Source organism: Sus scrofa, chromosome 6, assembly GCF_000003025.6.
Source record: "Sus scrofa isolate TJ Tabasco breed Duroc chromosome 6, Sscrofa11.1, whole genome shotgun sequence".
In the NCBI taxonomy this organism is placed as follows: domain Eukaryota; kingdom Metazoa; phylum Chordata; class Mammalia; order Artiodactyla; family Suidae; genus Sus; species Sus scrofa.
In genome coordinates, this window is record NC_010448.4 from 76,214,284 (window position 1) to 76,229,803 (window position 15,520).

Genomic DNA, 15,520 nt, shown 5'->3' on the forward strand with positions numbered 1-15,520 from the left:
CCCAGGCCTAGTTGGGAGAAGAGCAGAGCTTGATGAGCAGACAGCCTCCCTGGCCATGAATTCTGAGCTCCTCTCTGGGCTTCCCCACCGCCCCGCATTTGGAAAGCAAAATGAGGTACATGCTTGTTCTCGCCAAGCACAGCGGCAACAAGGGGTGGTAGTCATCGCCTCCTGCTCCCTCGGCCCCCCTAGGGGACCCACGATGCCAGGCGCCACCTGCCCCTGCTGTGCCTGCCCACGAGGCCCTGCTAGGCATCCCAGACCCAGCTTCCCCAGCAGGCTCCCGGCATGGGAGGGGAGGGCGGGGCTGGCACTGCCATTTTCATACCTCTGCCTGCCATCTCCCCCACCTGCCTTGCCATTGGACTTGGCAGGTTTGCACAGGCCTTGGGTAAAGCCTTTTGGGCCTGGAGACAGACGTGTTCTGCCTCTGGAGAAATGAGCCTGGATTTCCGCTGCCGACTTCTCTTTTAATTAGATTCTGACAGCAGGGCGCATTGGCTGCAGATTTCAGGTGCAGCTTTCCACCGGCCCAGGCCTCTCGGGGGTAGTACGGTTTGGCTTTTTCGGAGGCACGAAATGCTTCTGACCTTCCCTCCGGAGAGAACAGGAGTCTTGCTGCACACGTATGAGCATGCACATGCCTTGCTGTTGGGGTGTGTGTGTGTGTGTGTGTGCGCATGCGTGTGCACGGTCATGTGCAAGTACACGTGTGCTGGTTTTTGGAAAAGTCTGCAGCCAGAGCCTGCCAGGTGCCCCAGCTCTTTTGCCCTCTGCTTGGCGGTGGCACATGGGACGTGAGGTCCGGGCTCCATGGCTTCTGTGTGATTGGGTTTGTGGTTCCTTGGCTGGGCTTCCCAGCAAGACCCCTCGGGCCGTGTCCTGTTTGAACCTCGTGCTCTGCCTGGGTCTGGGCCTTCGGGAGAGCTGGGGACAGGCTGGTAGGGAAGGTCATCCCCCCCAAGGGTCTCTTTCCTTGAAGGAGAGCTTCTCTCAAGAAAAGACCTTCAGGAGTTCCGTCGTGGCGCAGCAGAAACAAATCCGACTAGGAACCATGAGGTTGCGGATTCGATCCCCGGCCTTGCTCAGTGGGTTAAGGATCTGGTGTTGCCATGAGCTGTAGTGTAGGTCGCAGAGGCTGCTTGGATCCCACGTGGCTGTGGCTCTGGTGTAGACCGGCGGCTACAGCTTTGATTTGACCCCTAGCCTGGGAACCTCTATATGCTGCTGGGGGTGGCCCTAAAAAGACAAAAAAAAAAAAAAAAAAAAAAAAAAAAGAAAAAGAAAAAGAAAGAGGGAGGGAGGAAGGAAGGAAAAGAAAAGATAAGATCTATAGGCCAGCACTGCCTGTGGGCACAGACTGGGAAGTGACAGGCCAGAGATGGGGACCTTCCAGCCCTCACCCTGCACTGCACAGACCCAGCCTGGCTTTGCGGAGGCTGTGCGGAGGCCCGGCCTCCCACCATGTCCCAGGGGCGCCCAGGCCTTCGCTGGGACAGGGGTGGGTGCTCAGGAAAGGGACACAGAGACAACCCCATTGGAGGCCCCCCTCTGAGCCCCCAATCTGGGGGAGGGGATGGCTCCCTGCCCTCCCTCCGAGTGCTCAGCCTGTTTCAGGACCCCCAGTAAGCTGCCTGGTGGGACCCTGCCTCCTGAGAGCAGCCCGGCGCTCCTCCTCTGGGACCCTCCACTTCCTTGTGCCCCCGCACCGCCCCCCACAGCACCTCACCAGGGCCACAGAGCTCAGCCATCAGGGACTGGCTCAGAAAAAGCCATTTCATTGCCCATCTTATAGTCTTGGCCCACATTCTGACCAGGAAAGAGAACTGAATTCACGGGCTTGGCTCCCTCTCGCTCCCCATGGAGTACTCTCTGCCCCCAGCTTTATCTCCGGGGGACCTCCGGTGATTTGAACCAGGATGGAGTTGGGGCAGAGGCTGGGGCTGGGGTGACTCTTGCAAAAGAAATGAGTCCCTTTATTGCCATTTCTCACTTGCTAAGCCCACACGAGGCCCAGAATTCCAGCTTGCTGCCACTCAGTTCTCGAACTGAACTGCTTTCGAAGGTAAACCAATAAGTAAACTATAGCATAGGGAACTCCACCCAATATTCTGTGATGATCTGCATGGGCAATGAATCTGAAAAAAAATGGCTATGCGTATACGTGTAGCTGAATCACTTTGTTGTACAGCAGAAATGATCACAACGTTGTAAATCAGCTATATTTCAATAAAACTTACCAAAAAATACCCCCCAAAAGCACCAAAAAAAAAAAAAAGGCAACAAACAAACAATAATGTCACCCTGAACTTGTCACTTACTGGCTCAGCCCCCTCCCACACTTGAATGCAATATAAACTCTTCACCCTGGACATCAGGGCTGCCTGGTGTGACCTGGCCCCTGGCTGCCCCTCCCTCTCTGTCTTGCTACTGTGTTCCCTACACTGACCTTCTTTCTGTTTCTCAAACGTGGTGTGTTCATTCCTGCCCCAGGGCCTTTGCACTTGCGGTGCCCTTTGCCTGGATCACTCTCCCACTCCCCCAGCCCATATCCCAGAGCTGAGTCCCTCACGTGTTTAATGTCTCTGACAAATGTTACCTCCTAGAGAGATGTTCCCTGGCCACCCAATCTTAATGGCTCCCAGCATTTTTTCTGTGAAGCGGTTCTCATTATTGGGGGTGAACTTTATTTGTTTTAACTGTGTGGGCCCCTTAGTTGCCTTGTTCATCCCTCTCTTCCCAGCACCTCGACCCATGCCAGGCGTGTAGTAGGGGCTCAAGAACATCTGTGGGATGAGTGAGGCTGGATTAGGAACAGGGTTTGTGCTAAGCTGTCCCTCACCCAGGCCCCTGTAGCCCTCATGGCAACCTCTGCCTACAAATGGGGAGACCGAGGCCCAGATCTGGGCAGTTATCAAGGAAATAAGATTTAAAAGCAGGTCTGATTTGGAGTTCCCCGTCGTGGCTCAGTGATTAACGAATCCGACTAGGAACCATGAGGTTGAGGGTTTGATCCCTGACCTTGCTCAGTGGGTTGAGGATCCGGCGTTGCCATGAGCTGTGGTGTAGGTCACAGACGCAGCTTGGATCCCGAGTTGCTGTGGCTGTGGATTAGACCGGCAGCTACAGCTCTGATTCAGCCCCTAGCCTGGGAACTTCCATATGCCGAGGGAGCGGCCCCAGAAAAGGCAAAAAGACAAAAAGACAAAAAAAAAAAAAAAAAAAAAAAAAAAAAGAGGAAAAAACCAGGAGGCTGGAAAGAAGGAAAGTCACCAGGTCCTGCTCTGGAGTCATCTTCAGTGTATGAGGTTTGCTCCTCCTGCCCCTTCTTCCTCCCCCAGTTTTGGATGTGGCCTTTTGTTTTTCTTTTTTTCTTTCTTTTTTTTTTTTAATTTTTTTTTTTACAGCCGCACCTGCAGCATGTGGAAATTCCCAGGCCAGGGCTTGAATTGGAGCTGCAGGTGCCGGCCTAGGCCACAGCCACAGCAACACCGGATCCTTAACCTTAACCGACTGAGCAAGGCCAGGGATTGAACCAGTGTCCCGATGGATACTAGTAAGGTTCTTAACCCGCTGAGCCACAGTGGGAACTCGTTTTTGTTTCTTTTTGCAGTGACTGCTATAACATTCCCATTTTTCCGTGTTCATCACACAGTCTCTGTAAACATGCTTTTGAAGAGATGAAGAGAGCAGTCCTTGAATGGATACAGCAGAGCTACCCGCCCACGCCCAGTGGTGGGCATCTACCTAGCTGGGGTGCTGGAGTTGTCAGCGTCTGAAACAACTCCATGTCGGAGCTGGAATGCCAGCATCCGTCCAGTCGCTCTTTGCCCAAGTTTTCCTGTGTGCTGGGCCCTGAGCCCGGCAGGGGGCACGTGGAAGGGCCTGAGGCTCAGCGTCTGACACTGGGAGCTCGGGGAGCAGCACAGGAGGCAATTGAGCAGGGCCGGCGGGGAGGAGGTGGTCTCTGGACTGGAACGTGGGGGCAGGAGGGAGTGGCTGAAGCAAGGGCTGCTGGGGGCTTCATGGATGCTGAGTGTTGGGACGTTGAAACGCTGCTTCCGGCGGGGGTGGTGGTGGGGAACGGCATGGCAGTGGGTGGTGCAGACATGGTGAGGGCAGAGGTGTGGCCACGTGGTGACCCCTGAGCATCCTTCAGGCCTGGGCTTTTGGTTGGCCTGGGGTATAGGGAGCCCGCCGGGAAAGGTGGGAGTTGGGACAGAACTGGGGGGCCTAGAATGCTGAGCTAGGGAACCTAGACTGTCCTGCAGTGAGTGGATGGGAAGCCTGATGGTTATCACCTCTCTCTCTAAGAAGGTTTTTTAATTTTTTATTTTGTATTAGTACTAGGTAGTTTATTTTTAATTTATTTTTTATTAAAGTATAGTTGATTTATTTATTTTTTTCTAAAGATTAAACTTATACCTATTAAAAAAATCAAATAGTACGGATGGTTTATCTGGAAAGGCCTTTACCATGCCCCATCTCTACTAATCCTGCTTCCTGGAAGAAAATACTTTCACCTGTTCTGTTTTTGGGTTTTGTTTTGTTTTGTTTTATTTTTTTCTTTTTCTTTTTGGCTTTTTAGGGCCACACTCGTGGCATATGGAAGTTCCCAGGCTAGGGGTTGGATCGGAGCTATAACTGCTGGCTTACACCACAGCCACTCGGGATCCAAGCTGTGTCTGCGACCTATACCACAGTTCACAGCAACGCCGGATCCTTAACTCACTGAGTGAGGCCAGGGATCGAACCCACATCCTAATGGATGCTGGTTGGATTTGTTAACCGCTGAGCCACGAAGGGAACTCCCCACCTGTTCTGTTTTTAATCTACTGGACGCTTTGCTCATGGCTCTAGTTGTCATCTCTGCTGTTTCTGGATTTATCCATTTGGGGGCATTAGGTGTCGTCTTCCTGTGGCGAAGACGAGGTCTTGTCTCACACCCCCCGCCTCCCTTCCTGACAGCTCTCTTGGTGCTTTCGCCCCTTAGATCATATACGTAAGATGCCGCCTCCTTTTCCATAGACGTTCTGCAGCTCTGTCCCTCGTGTCAGTGTCACGCTAGAGCCCGCTGTGCGCTTGTCTGTCCTCGATCGATCCTTGGTCAGTGCTGTCACTTGGGTAGCCTGAGATCAGCCACAGAAGAATTTACATCACAGGAGACAGGAACCCACCAGACACAAGCCAGGATGGCGCCCCCCACTGGCTGTTTAAAGCTTTACCAGCCCACCACTGCTGGGCTTCTGAGGTTTCCTTCCAGTTCTGACCCGGGTTCTGGCGAGGCCGGGTTAGCTCGTCCCGCGGAGGCTCAGCTGGCACTGACCGCCCCCTCCTGTGCCGCAGCAAAGCTTCGAGGCGCACCAGGACGAGGCCGTGAGCGTGACCCACATGGTGAAGGCAGGCAGCGGCGTCTGGATGGCCTTCTCCTCCGGCTCCTCCATCCGCCTCTTCCACACGGAGACGCTGGAGCACCTGCAGGAGATCAACATCGCCACCAGGACCACCTTCCTGCTGCCAGGTGAGGCTGCTGCAGGGCCCTGGGCCCTCTGTCCTGGGGCTGTGGAAGGCGGGAGGGAGGGAGTGGACCTTCCTGGAGCCGCTTCCACGGCCGGGGGGCCAGCCCAGCCCATCTCATCAACCCTCACGGCAGCCTTCCGTCCACCTTGAAACCCAGGCTTCCCAGAGGGGAAGTGGCAGGCTTGGGATTTGAACCCCGGACTGTCCTTACAAAACCCTTCCGGCTGTCATCCTGTGCTCCCTCTCCCTGCTGCACGCACGGCCGGCCAGGCTCTGAGCTCAGTGGATTCCCCCAAGCCAGGTGGCTAAGAAGCCCCGCTGAGTGGGAACCCAGGCCCCCCTGGGACTGGCACTCCTCAGGTGTACCAGAGCCCCAGTTTTGCCTTAAATTATCTTCAGAATAAGGCAAAAGGAAAGAGAGAAGGCCAACTAAGGGTCTCCTTCCTTAGAAAGGCAGGAGTTCCCGTTGTGGTGCAGCGGAAACAAACTCGACTAGTATCCATGAGGAGGCGGGTTCGATTCCTGGCCTTGCTCAGTGGGTTGAGGGTCTGGGGTTGGCGCGAGCTGCAGTGTAGTCTTAGGTTGCCTCTTGGTTTGTCAGGGTTTGGGGGCAGAGGGAGGTGCAAGGCCTGGAACATCCTCCCCCCGGGGGCCATGCTTCCTCCTGCAGAGCTGTTTATGAGACCCAAGAGAGGAGTGAGATCTGAGCTCGCTGGCACCTCGCCCGCCCAGTGTCTGCCCGAGGCCTTGACTCCAGGCATCTCCCTTACCATCTGCTGTCCTAGTGGCTGCGCAGATCCCTGAGGGCTGTGCTGGAGGGAGCCTGGGCAGACACCTGCTCGGGGCTCGCCCCTACTGCCAGCTGGCTTTAGAGCGGCCCTCGGGGCCAGCAGGCCTGGGCTTGCCACCCCCCCACCCCACCAGACAGACTGACCTGGGGCTGGTCTGGGAGGATGCAGAGACTCTGCCCAGTCCAAACGCAGCAGGCTGGGCTTGGTGCAGCAGCTGGGAGAGCCGAAGGCCCCAGGGAAACACAGCAGGGGTGGCCGGCTGGGCCTGGAGCTGTTACCAGGCCTCGACAGACGAGCTATGGCAGAGGCTGGAGGTGGCCTCATGCCGAGCGAGGGGTCTGATCTCCCTTGTCTTCTGAGATTGGTCTGAGAGCAGGCTCATTAGCCAGCACTTCAGAGGCCATGGGGGCCCCTGTCTTATCTCAGAGGCCTGGTCTCTAACTCCATGTAGGGTGCCCAGGGATCACCCTGCCTCCTGCTTCCTCCCGGCCAGCCGTGCTGGCCAGTCCATGAGGCTGCACTGGTGGCCACTGGAGATGGTGGGTGCTGGCAAGATCAGCAGCAATCGCCTTTGTTTTTAGTAGCGGTTGTCCTGCCACGAGCGCTATAATGAGCTGGGTCCCAAGGGCTTTACGTACAGGCTCTCACGGTCTCCATTTTACAGACACAGAAACTGAGGTTTGTTCCACAGGGTAAAGGGGTCACACAGCAGACCAGAGGCAGGACAGGGAGTCACGTGGGGTCAGACTCAGTCCACAGTCCCACAGCGTGTAACGGGGAGGAGGTGGTTTCTGGGTGGCTGGAGTCCTGGCTTGGCCACCGTGGGATCTCAAGCAGGTCTCTGGGCCTCCTGGAGCCTCAGGTCCCTCTGTGGGACAAGAGGTGCTTCCTGGCTCGGGGCACATGCCAGGAGGCATGGGAAGACGTCTCGCCTGGACCTGGGCGAGGATAAATGCCTTCCTGACCTGCTCCTGGGGGTGGGCTAGGGGCTGGGGCATGTATTGTGGGTCCTTCCTTGCTCCATCCTTCCCTCCCTCCCTTCCTTCTTTTTTAGCTTTGGTTTCCTTGTCTCTCCTAGTATTTAGCCATTATAGGAGGTGAATCTATTTTAACTATAGTGGAAATTTCTCTGTGTCACAGAAATATTTCCACATTTATGCTGATAGCTAAATTATTTCAAGTTAGTGGAACAATGGAAAAAATGGATAATCTTATGGGCCTTTTTCATCTTCTCAATCTGTGGGGGTGGAGGAGAGTAGAGAAAGAATCAAGTTTATGAAGCAGTCAGAGGCAGGCTTTGTAGACAGACCCGCCTGCAGGTGCAAACCCAGCAGCTCCCACCGCACAGCTCCGACCTCCGTGTGGGTTTAAAACGTGTTTTCATGTCCATTGACTGACTTGTTCTTTGCAGTTACCCTTTAAATTAGAAAGGGTATTTGTTTTTGTGAGGATGATTCCAGAACAGTTGAACAGAGGCCCCGGAGGTTAAATAACTGGCCTCAGGTCACTCTGCCGAGGAGGCCAGAGCCAGAACCTGAATCGCGGCTCTCTCTCAGCCTGAGCGGGCGCTTCCTGGCCCTTCGTTTCCCCATCTGTACCACAGGGGCCTGAGATCTGAGTTGGAGCCTGTGGGGCAGATCAGAACCCGGAGTCAGCCAGAGGCTCTGCTGGCATCCTGGCTCTGCCGCCATCCAGCTCTGTGACCCGGAGAGGTGGGCAATCTCCCCCATCCTCCATCCCCACCTTGCAGGGCAGGTGTGGGTCTCACCTGAGCCATTGAGGATCGCGCCCCCTAGGCCCCGGCTCAGTGAGTCTCCGTACGGGCTGTTGCAGCCTGTCATCCTTTTCTTCACCACCATTCTTGCCCTTTAGGCACCGGTCCCCACCGGCCATGCATCACCCCCGCTCCCCAGTCCGTGCCCCTCCCCCCACATCAGCACAGACCGAGGCCACCTCCCTACTTGTCCGACCTCCCTGGGGCTGGGCCCTGAACACGGCGGAGTGGAGGCTGAGGTTCTTGGTACAGGGCATCCTGAAGATCCCAGGAGTTACTGCCCTGTGGCTCCTTCCCCTGCCCTGACCTTTGCTGATGAGCAGCATGGGGGCTGGCACGTCCGGAGCCCAGGAGGAGCCAGCCCCGTGGAGGGAGGCTTCTAGTCTGCCCCAGGCTGCGCCCCGGCGGAAGAACAACAGAGCAGGATTCTTAAATTCTTTATTAGAGATATTTTTAAAAGGCTTTTTTGGTATTTTTTCCCCCCACACCACCAAATGAAATAATTGCCTAATTAGTAATAAATTTGTTCCTCCTCTAAGTGTGGATTTTTTTAAAGGGCCTGTTAAAAATTCATCACGCTTCCTTTTCCTGACCCCTTTCCTCCACTCGCGGCCCCGACTGGTATTAATGCATTTTTGAACCTAAACTCCCCCCTCCTCTTAACTAGACAGGTCATTAATAAAATGTTCTCCGAGAGCCGGAGCTTTTTAAAGTTGTATATCTCCAGATAGATGGCTCGGGTGAGTGGAGCGCTGCTGCATTAAGTCTCTGTGATAAAATATTTATCCACCATTAGACTTTTTCTTTTTTCTCTCGGACTGTTTGTGAAGTGCCTTCGCTCTTTTCCTCGAGGCGGAGTGGGAGGAGGAAGGGCCCTGGTACGAGGTCTGCGGATGAAGTCATTTCTCAATTCCGGCATCTCTTGGGTTTCTCGCCGCCTTCCTTGCATTGGCCGGCTTTCCGCCGTCCAGTGGGGGCCGAGGGGGTACAGGGGCCTCAGGAAGCGGTCTCCCGCTGGTCCCAAGGTGTCAGGGCCCAGGGAAAGGAGGTGAGGCCCAGGAGAGGAAAAATTTGCCGCTGCTCCGTCTCTTGGCTTTTATTATTTTTGTGGGTTTCTGGCTCTGATGGAGCGGATCTTACAACATTAAGAGTCTAGGTCCTTTTAAAAATCACAAACACGGTCTTAATGGCCTCCATTTATTGATTGTATACTGTGGGCTAAGAGCTGTGCTCCACTGTGTGTGTATGGAATTCTACGTGCGTATGTGTATATAGGTATGTTCATAGATGCACACCGTGTGTTATATACATTATATTTCTAATAATCGTAAAAGCAAGTGAGGAACGTGTGTTACTCCTTCCTGAACAGCGAGAGACGGCAGCTTGTTGCTTTGCACAGCTGGTACGTGACATCAGCACCCACGCCCGTATTCTCCCGTCTCCGCTTTCATTCATTCATTCATCATTCTCTCATTCACTCATTTACCCACAGGTATTTTTTATTTATTTTATTTTATTTTATTTTTATTTTTGTCTTTTTAGGGCCACACCCACGGCATATGGAAGTTCCCAGGCTAGGGGTCAAATTGGAGCTTCAGCTGCCGGCCTACACCACAGCCACAGCAACACGGGATCTGAGCCACGTCTGCGACCTACACCACAGCTCACAGCAACACCAGATCTTTAACCCACGGAGCAAGGCCAGGGATCGAACCCGCAATCTCATGATTCCTAGTCGGATTCGTTTCCACTGCGCCACGACGGGAACTCCAGTATTTCTTAGGAAAAAAAAAAAAAATTATTGTGGTTGATTTACAAGTTTACGTAAGTTTCAGGTGTATAGCATAGTGATTCACAATTTTTAAAGGTTATACTCCATTTATAGTTATTATGAAATATTGGCTATATTCCATATGCCGTACAATATATCCTCATAACATATCTATCTCTCTATTTATTTAAATTTTATGGCCACATCCACAGCATATGGAAGTTCCCAGGCCAGGGATTGAATCCGAGCTACAGCTTGCAACCTGCACCACAGCTGCCGCAACGCCAGACCCTCTAACCCACTGCGCTGGGAATCAAACTGACACCTCCGAAGCCACTTGAGCCGATGCAGTCGGATTCTTAACCTGCTGCGCTGTGGCGGGAAATCCAGTACAGATTTATTTTATACCAAAAGCTTGTACCTTCTGGTCCTCTACCCCATGCCATTCCATGGTGGCCTAGCAGTTAAGGATCCAGCATTGTCACCGCTGTAGCTCAGGTTCAATTCCCGGGGGCGCCGGGAACTTCCGCCTGCTACAGTCACGGGCAGAAAAATAAAGTAAAATAAAAAACAATCCTCTACTTCTATCTTGCCCCTCCTCCCTTTCCTCTCCCCACTGGGAACCACTGGTGTGTCCTCTTGAGCTCATGAGGCCTTTTTGAGTGTCTGCCAGGGGCCAGGGGAATCCGCCCAGAGTTGGTAAACCGCTGCCCTTGGGGAGCTTACATTTGGGGGGGCAAACAGTGAATGAGCTAAGAGAAGAAGGGAGGAATTACAGCCCATGAGCAGAGCCACCAAGGCCGGCGACAGGAGGGAGTGCGCAGCCCGAGCCCCCCACACCTTCCAATTTCAGCAGGGCCGGGAGCACCCCCTGTGGGACTGGAGGCCGCCCTGGGGACTGGGAGCCTACACACTCTGAACGGACGCGGGTGTGGGGAGGAGTCCCAGCCCCCCACAACCAGATACTGCTTGTGAAACAGCCTCTGACGGACTGGCTTTTTTCCCACTGCGGGTTGCATTTCCACAGGGAATCAGCACTGTGCATGTGACTTGTTGCATTCGCGTCACGTCGCCCGACTCATCTCTCCCACTGCCTGCTGACAGCTCCACTTGGGTGTCTAGTGCGCCTCTCACACACCATCCAGTATTGAACCTGGGCCTCCGCCCCAAGCCCGCTCCTCCCCCAGCTGGGTCCGAGGCACTGCCACGCACCCAGCTGCTGGGGACAGAACCTCGGAGTTGTCCCTGATGCCCCTCCTCTCCCCTCCCACTCCCGTCTGTCAGCACTTCTGTCTCCAGTGCGTTGCTTTTCACTATCTCCCTGCTGCCGCCGCTCCTCTGCAGTCGGGGTTGGCCCCTCTGTTGTAAGCCCTCTGGGGGTGCTGATGCATGCCCAGCTGAAGAACCCCTGTTCTAAGCATCACTGCACATGTCATTGGCATGACTTTGAACTGCTCGCAGCGGGCGGAAGGACTCAGGCCAGAAGCGAGACAGCCCTTTGGAAGGGCAGGGGTGGCCTCCAGCCCCTCTCTCGCGCCCATTCCCGTGGATCTGAATTGTTAGCGGCAGAACAGCAGCAACACAGCAGGCGGCACCCACCTGCGTGTGTCATGTGCCAGGCACCGGCTTGTGTGATTTACACTCGTTGGCTAGTTGAATCTTCAGGACACGGCTGTGAAGTATCATCACGGTCGCCTTTTGCCAGTCAGGGAGCTGTGGCACAGAGAGGTTTAGTTTCTGGCCCTGGGACATGTAGCCAGGAAGTAGCAGAACCAGGGTTTGAACCCAGCACCTGGCCCCACAGCCCTGCTCCCAGCCACGTGCTGTGCAGCCTCCCCCCGGTGAAGAGCAGAGGGACCGGCCTTCCCTGCTCTGGCTGTTCTTGCTAAAAGGAAGAGACAGGCCAGGAGTAGCCAAACAGGAATTAATCTGGGGAGTTCCCACTGTGGCGCGATGGGATCGATGGGACGCAGGTTCAATCCCCGGCCCGGCACAGTGGATTAAGGGTCTGGCGTTGATGCAGCTGTGGCACAGGTCCTAACTGTGGCTCAGAACTGATTCCTGGCCTGGGAACTCCATGTGCCACAGGGCGGCCAAAAAAGAAAAAGGAAAAGAAAAAGAATTAGTTGGGGCTGACATAAGAAACATGCTGCTTCCTGGGACTGAGTGCCCATTGTACTGTTAGTCCTGGGACTGCAGGGTGTGGTGTGACCTTGTTGGGGGAAGGGCCCATGTGGGCAAGATGTCAGGCCCAGGCTGGAAACTGAGGGGTGGTGACAAACAGCCAGCTCGCCTGGACCCTTCCCCATGCACCCCATTTATACCTTCTGCTCCACCCTCAGACCCCCACCTTCCCAGGCCTTGCTCACCACCCCCACCTGGCCACGGTGTCCCTGCCATGGGGGGCCCTTAGTCTGCACCTTGTGCCAGATAAGCCAGCAACTGCATTGAGAGCCCACGTGGGCCAGCACTATGGCCTCCCCTCATTGCAGCTCAAGGCAGCCCCACTTTACACAGGAGGAAACTGGGGCTGGGCTGGGGAAGCACTTGGCTGGGGCGTCCAGGGGCCAGACCCCAGCCAGGTCAGTGTCCCGAGCCCCACGTCTTAAGCACAGCCCCAATGGGCTTCTTGCTTGTCTCAGGACAGGAGCCCAAACCGTGCCGTTTTCTCACCTTGTGGGGCCCCCCATCCACGGCCATCTCCCAAGAGGCTGTTCTGTTCATTCTGGCTTCTCTCCTGCAGGCCAGAAGCACCTGTGTATCACCAGCCTCCTGATCTGCCAGGGTCTGCTCTGGGTGGGCACCGACCAGGGTGTCATTGTCCTGCTGCCTGTGCCTCGGCTGGAGGGCATCCCTAAGATCACAGGTGAGGCTCTAGGAGCTACCCTCTCGGGGCCCGGGAAGTCGACTGCAGGTGGCTGGGGGTGGGGGAGAGGACTCTTGGGCCCAGATGTTTGCACTCTCTTCTGTTATGGGGCAAGGGGTCTGTTTTCCAATGTCCTCTGTCACTGCACGTGGCACTGTGGCTCAGTGGAATTGAATCACCCTGGCCCCACAGTTTCCTTCTGAGTCTCAGTGCCCCAACCCGGCCCTGGGCACAGGAGGCACACTGACCCAAAGGTTTGAGGACTGGCTGGAACACCTGACTAATGGCAGAGGCTCTGCTGGGCCCCTTCTGCTCCCACCCCACAGTGGCTTCCAGGCTCCAGAAATAGAAATGACCAAGGGCTCCTGGGGGTGGCATCCATGTGTAGCTGTGTGGCATGGATTAGAAGAAAGGCTGTCCTGACTGTGGCACTGGGGTCCAGGATCAGGGAAGACCCCAAAGCTCTGGGCCCCTTTCCACCTCCTGCCCTGAGAGTGATCACAAAGTGGCCTCTTCCAGCTGCTGCCAGAGGGCAGAAGTGAGTGGAGAGGGAGGAAGAAGCCCAGCAGGAGATCAGGCCCAGGTGGATCCAGCCTCTCTGCCAAAGAAGACACCCTTGCTGAATTGCAAGATCTCCCATTTCCATCATTTTATCACATTGGTCCATTTGTTTATCCCAGGCCCGGGCCTGGGGTTGCATAGATGCACTAGGCAGAGACCCTGCCCCCAAATCTTACAGTCTGTTAGAAGCAGCTTGTAACCTAGGGGGCAGGTGCCATGACAACAGGTGTCCTGGAGTCTGCGAGGCCCAGGGACGGGAGTGATCATCTCTCCGTGGGTGACTGCAAGAAGGTGCCCTGGGGAGGAGCTGAGCTGAGCTTCAAGGCTGATTGTAGAGTCAGGTGAATGGGGAGGGCTCTCTAGGCAGGGGCCGTGGCTTGGGCAAAGGCCTGGACCCGTGAGGATGGCAGGGAGCTGCAGGTGCTTCCACACCGAGGTTCCTCATGTGGTTTATAAAGTCACTGTGTTCCCTGCTCCACTCCTTCAAGAAAGTGGCCGTGGAGCATGGAGGACCTTCCCCTCTGGACCCATGGCCTCCTGGAAAGGTGCCACCATAGATCGCAGTAACCAAAAAATCCCCACAGCAAAACCAGGAAGTTCTCTAAAATGCCCGTTGAGTGCATCCCTTAAAACTCTGGGCCTTTGGCCCCTTCTCTCTGTCCACTTCCTGCAGGGAAAGGCATGGTCTCACTCAATGGTCACTGTGGGCCTGTGGCCTTCCTGGCCGTGGCCACCAGCATCTTGGCTCCCGACATCCTGCGGAGTGACCAGGAGGAGGCAGAGGGGCCACAGGCCGAGGAGGACAAGCTGGATGGACAGGCTCACGAGCCAGCGCCCATCCCCGCGAGCCACGTGGGCCGAGAGCTGACCCGCAAGAAGGGCATCCTTCTGCAGTACCGCCTGCGCTCCACCGCCCACCTCCCGGGCCCGCTGCTCTCTGTGCGGGAGCCGGAGCCCATGGACGGCTCGGCCCTGGAGCACAGCGAGGAGGACGGCTCCATCTACGAGATGGCCGATGACCCCGACATCTGGGTGCGCAGCCGGCCCTGTGCCCGCGACGCTCACCGCAAGGAAATCTGCTCAGTGGCCATCATCTCCGGAGGGCAGGGCTACCGCAACTTTGGCAGTGCCCCGGGCGGCAGCGGAAAGCCGGCCCCGTGTGGGGAGACGGACAGCGCTCTTCTCATCTGGCAGGTGCCCTTGATGCTATAGCCGCCGCCCCGGCCGCACTCGGCCGCCGTCGTGCCCGGCCCTCGGCCTGCTGTGGGCCCTTCCAGCCGTTCAGGGTCCCCAGGGAGCACTGAGTGGCATCGCCTCCCAGGGGCCTGCACGGGGCCATGCAGACCAGCCTGGGTCTCCAGTAACTACCTGAGTGGAGCAGAGGAAAACCTCTTCCATTTTTAAGGAAAAGAAAAAAATAGTTCAGAGTGTTTAGGGGAGTGGTTTGGGTTTAGGGCACGGGAGGACACTCTGGAGGAAGTGGCTTTCTTTTTAAATGCAAAAAACACAAAACCTCACAACTGCCTGGCAAGCCCAGCACCTCTCGTCCGGGCCCGAGCGGGGCTCATGGGCAGCCACGCAGCCCTCCCGGAAGGGCGCATGCGTGTGAGTGTCTGCGAGCGTGTGGGCCGGCGTGTGAATATATAAATACGTACATATGGTGTATATTATATGTGTATAAATAAAGTCTGTACATATTGGAGCTCTGGGAGATGCTGGAATAAAAGGCAAGAATGACGTCAGACCTTGGAATGAGGGGTTTTTTGGTGCGAGGTGTGACAGAGGAAGAGACAGTGCAGCCGTCACTGGATGGGGTCGTTCAGGAACCGGCGGGAAGGATCCAGGCCGGACACCATGAGAGCAGGCCCTGGAACTGTGCTGTCCAGTGCGGTCACTGTTGGCCACACGTAGCTATTTAATTTGTTACTTAATTGAAATGAAGTAGAATCACAGATTCAGTTGCTCAATCTCATTAGCCACATTTCTGGTGTGGCTTGAGGATCCCGTGGGGAGTGCTGAGTACCACATGGATACGACTGTTTCCCTCTCCCCAGAAAGTTCTCCTGCTCAAGGAGGGGCTCTTGGGAGTGTCTTCATATATATATAATTTTTGGGGGGCCATACCCATGGCATATGGAAGTTCCTAGGCCAGGGATTGAATCTAAGCCACAGCTGCGACCTACACCCCAGCTGTAGCAACAGTGGATCCTTAACCCACTGTGCCAGGCCAGGGATCG

General features: G+C 55.5%; 1 protein-coding gene across 23 annotated transcripts in view; it reads left to right on the plus strand.

Annotated features, from left to right (window-relative positions):
• ARHGEF10L (Rho guanine nucleotide exchange factor 10 like) overlaps nucleotides 1-15,027 on the plus strand; it is a 165,099-nt gene extending 150,072 nt beyond the window's left edge. For all 23 annotated transcript variants that reach the window (XM_021095432.1, XM_021095452.1, XM_021095438.1 and 20 more), the window contains 3 exons: nucleotides 5,347-5,521; nucleotides 12,600-12,722; nucleotides 13,957-15,027. In XM_021095432.1, the coding sequence (XP_020951091.1) occupies nucleotides 5,347-5,521; nucleotides 12,600-12,722; nucleotides 13,957-14,495 (837 nt within the window). In that variant the 3' untranslated portion in view covers nucleotides 14,496-15,027. The remainder of the gene's footprint in view (nucleotides 1-5,346; nucleotides 5,522-12,599; nucleotides 12,723-13,956) is intronic.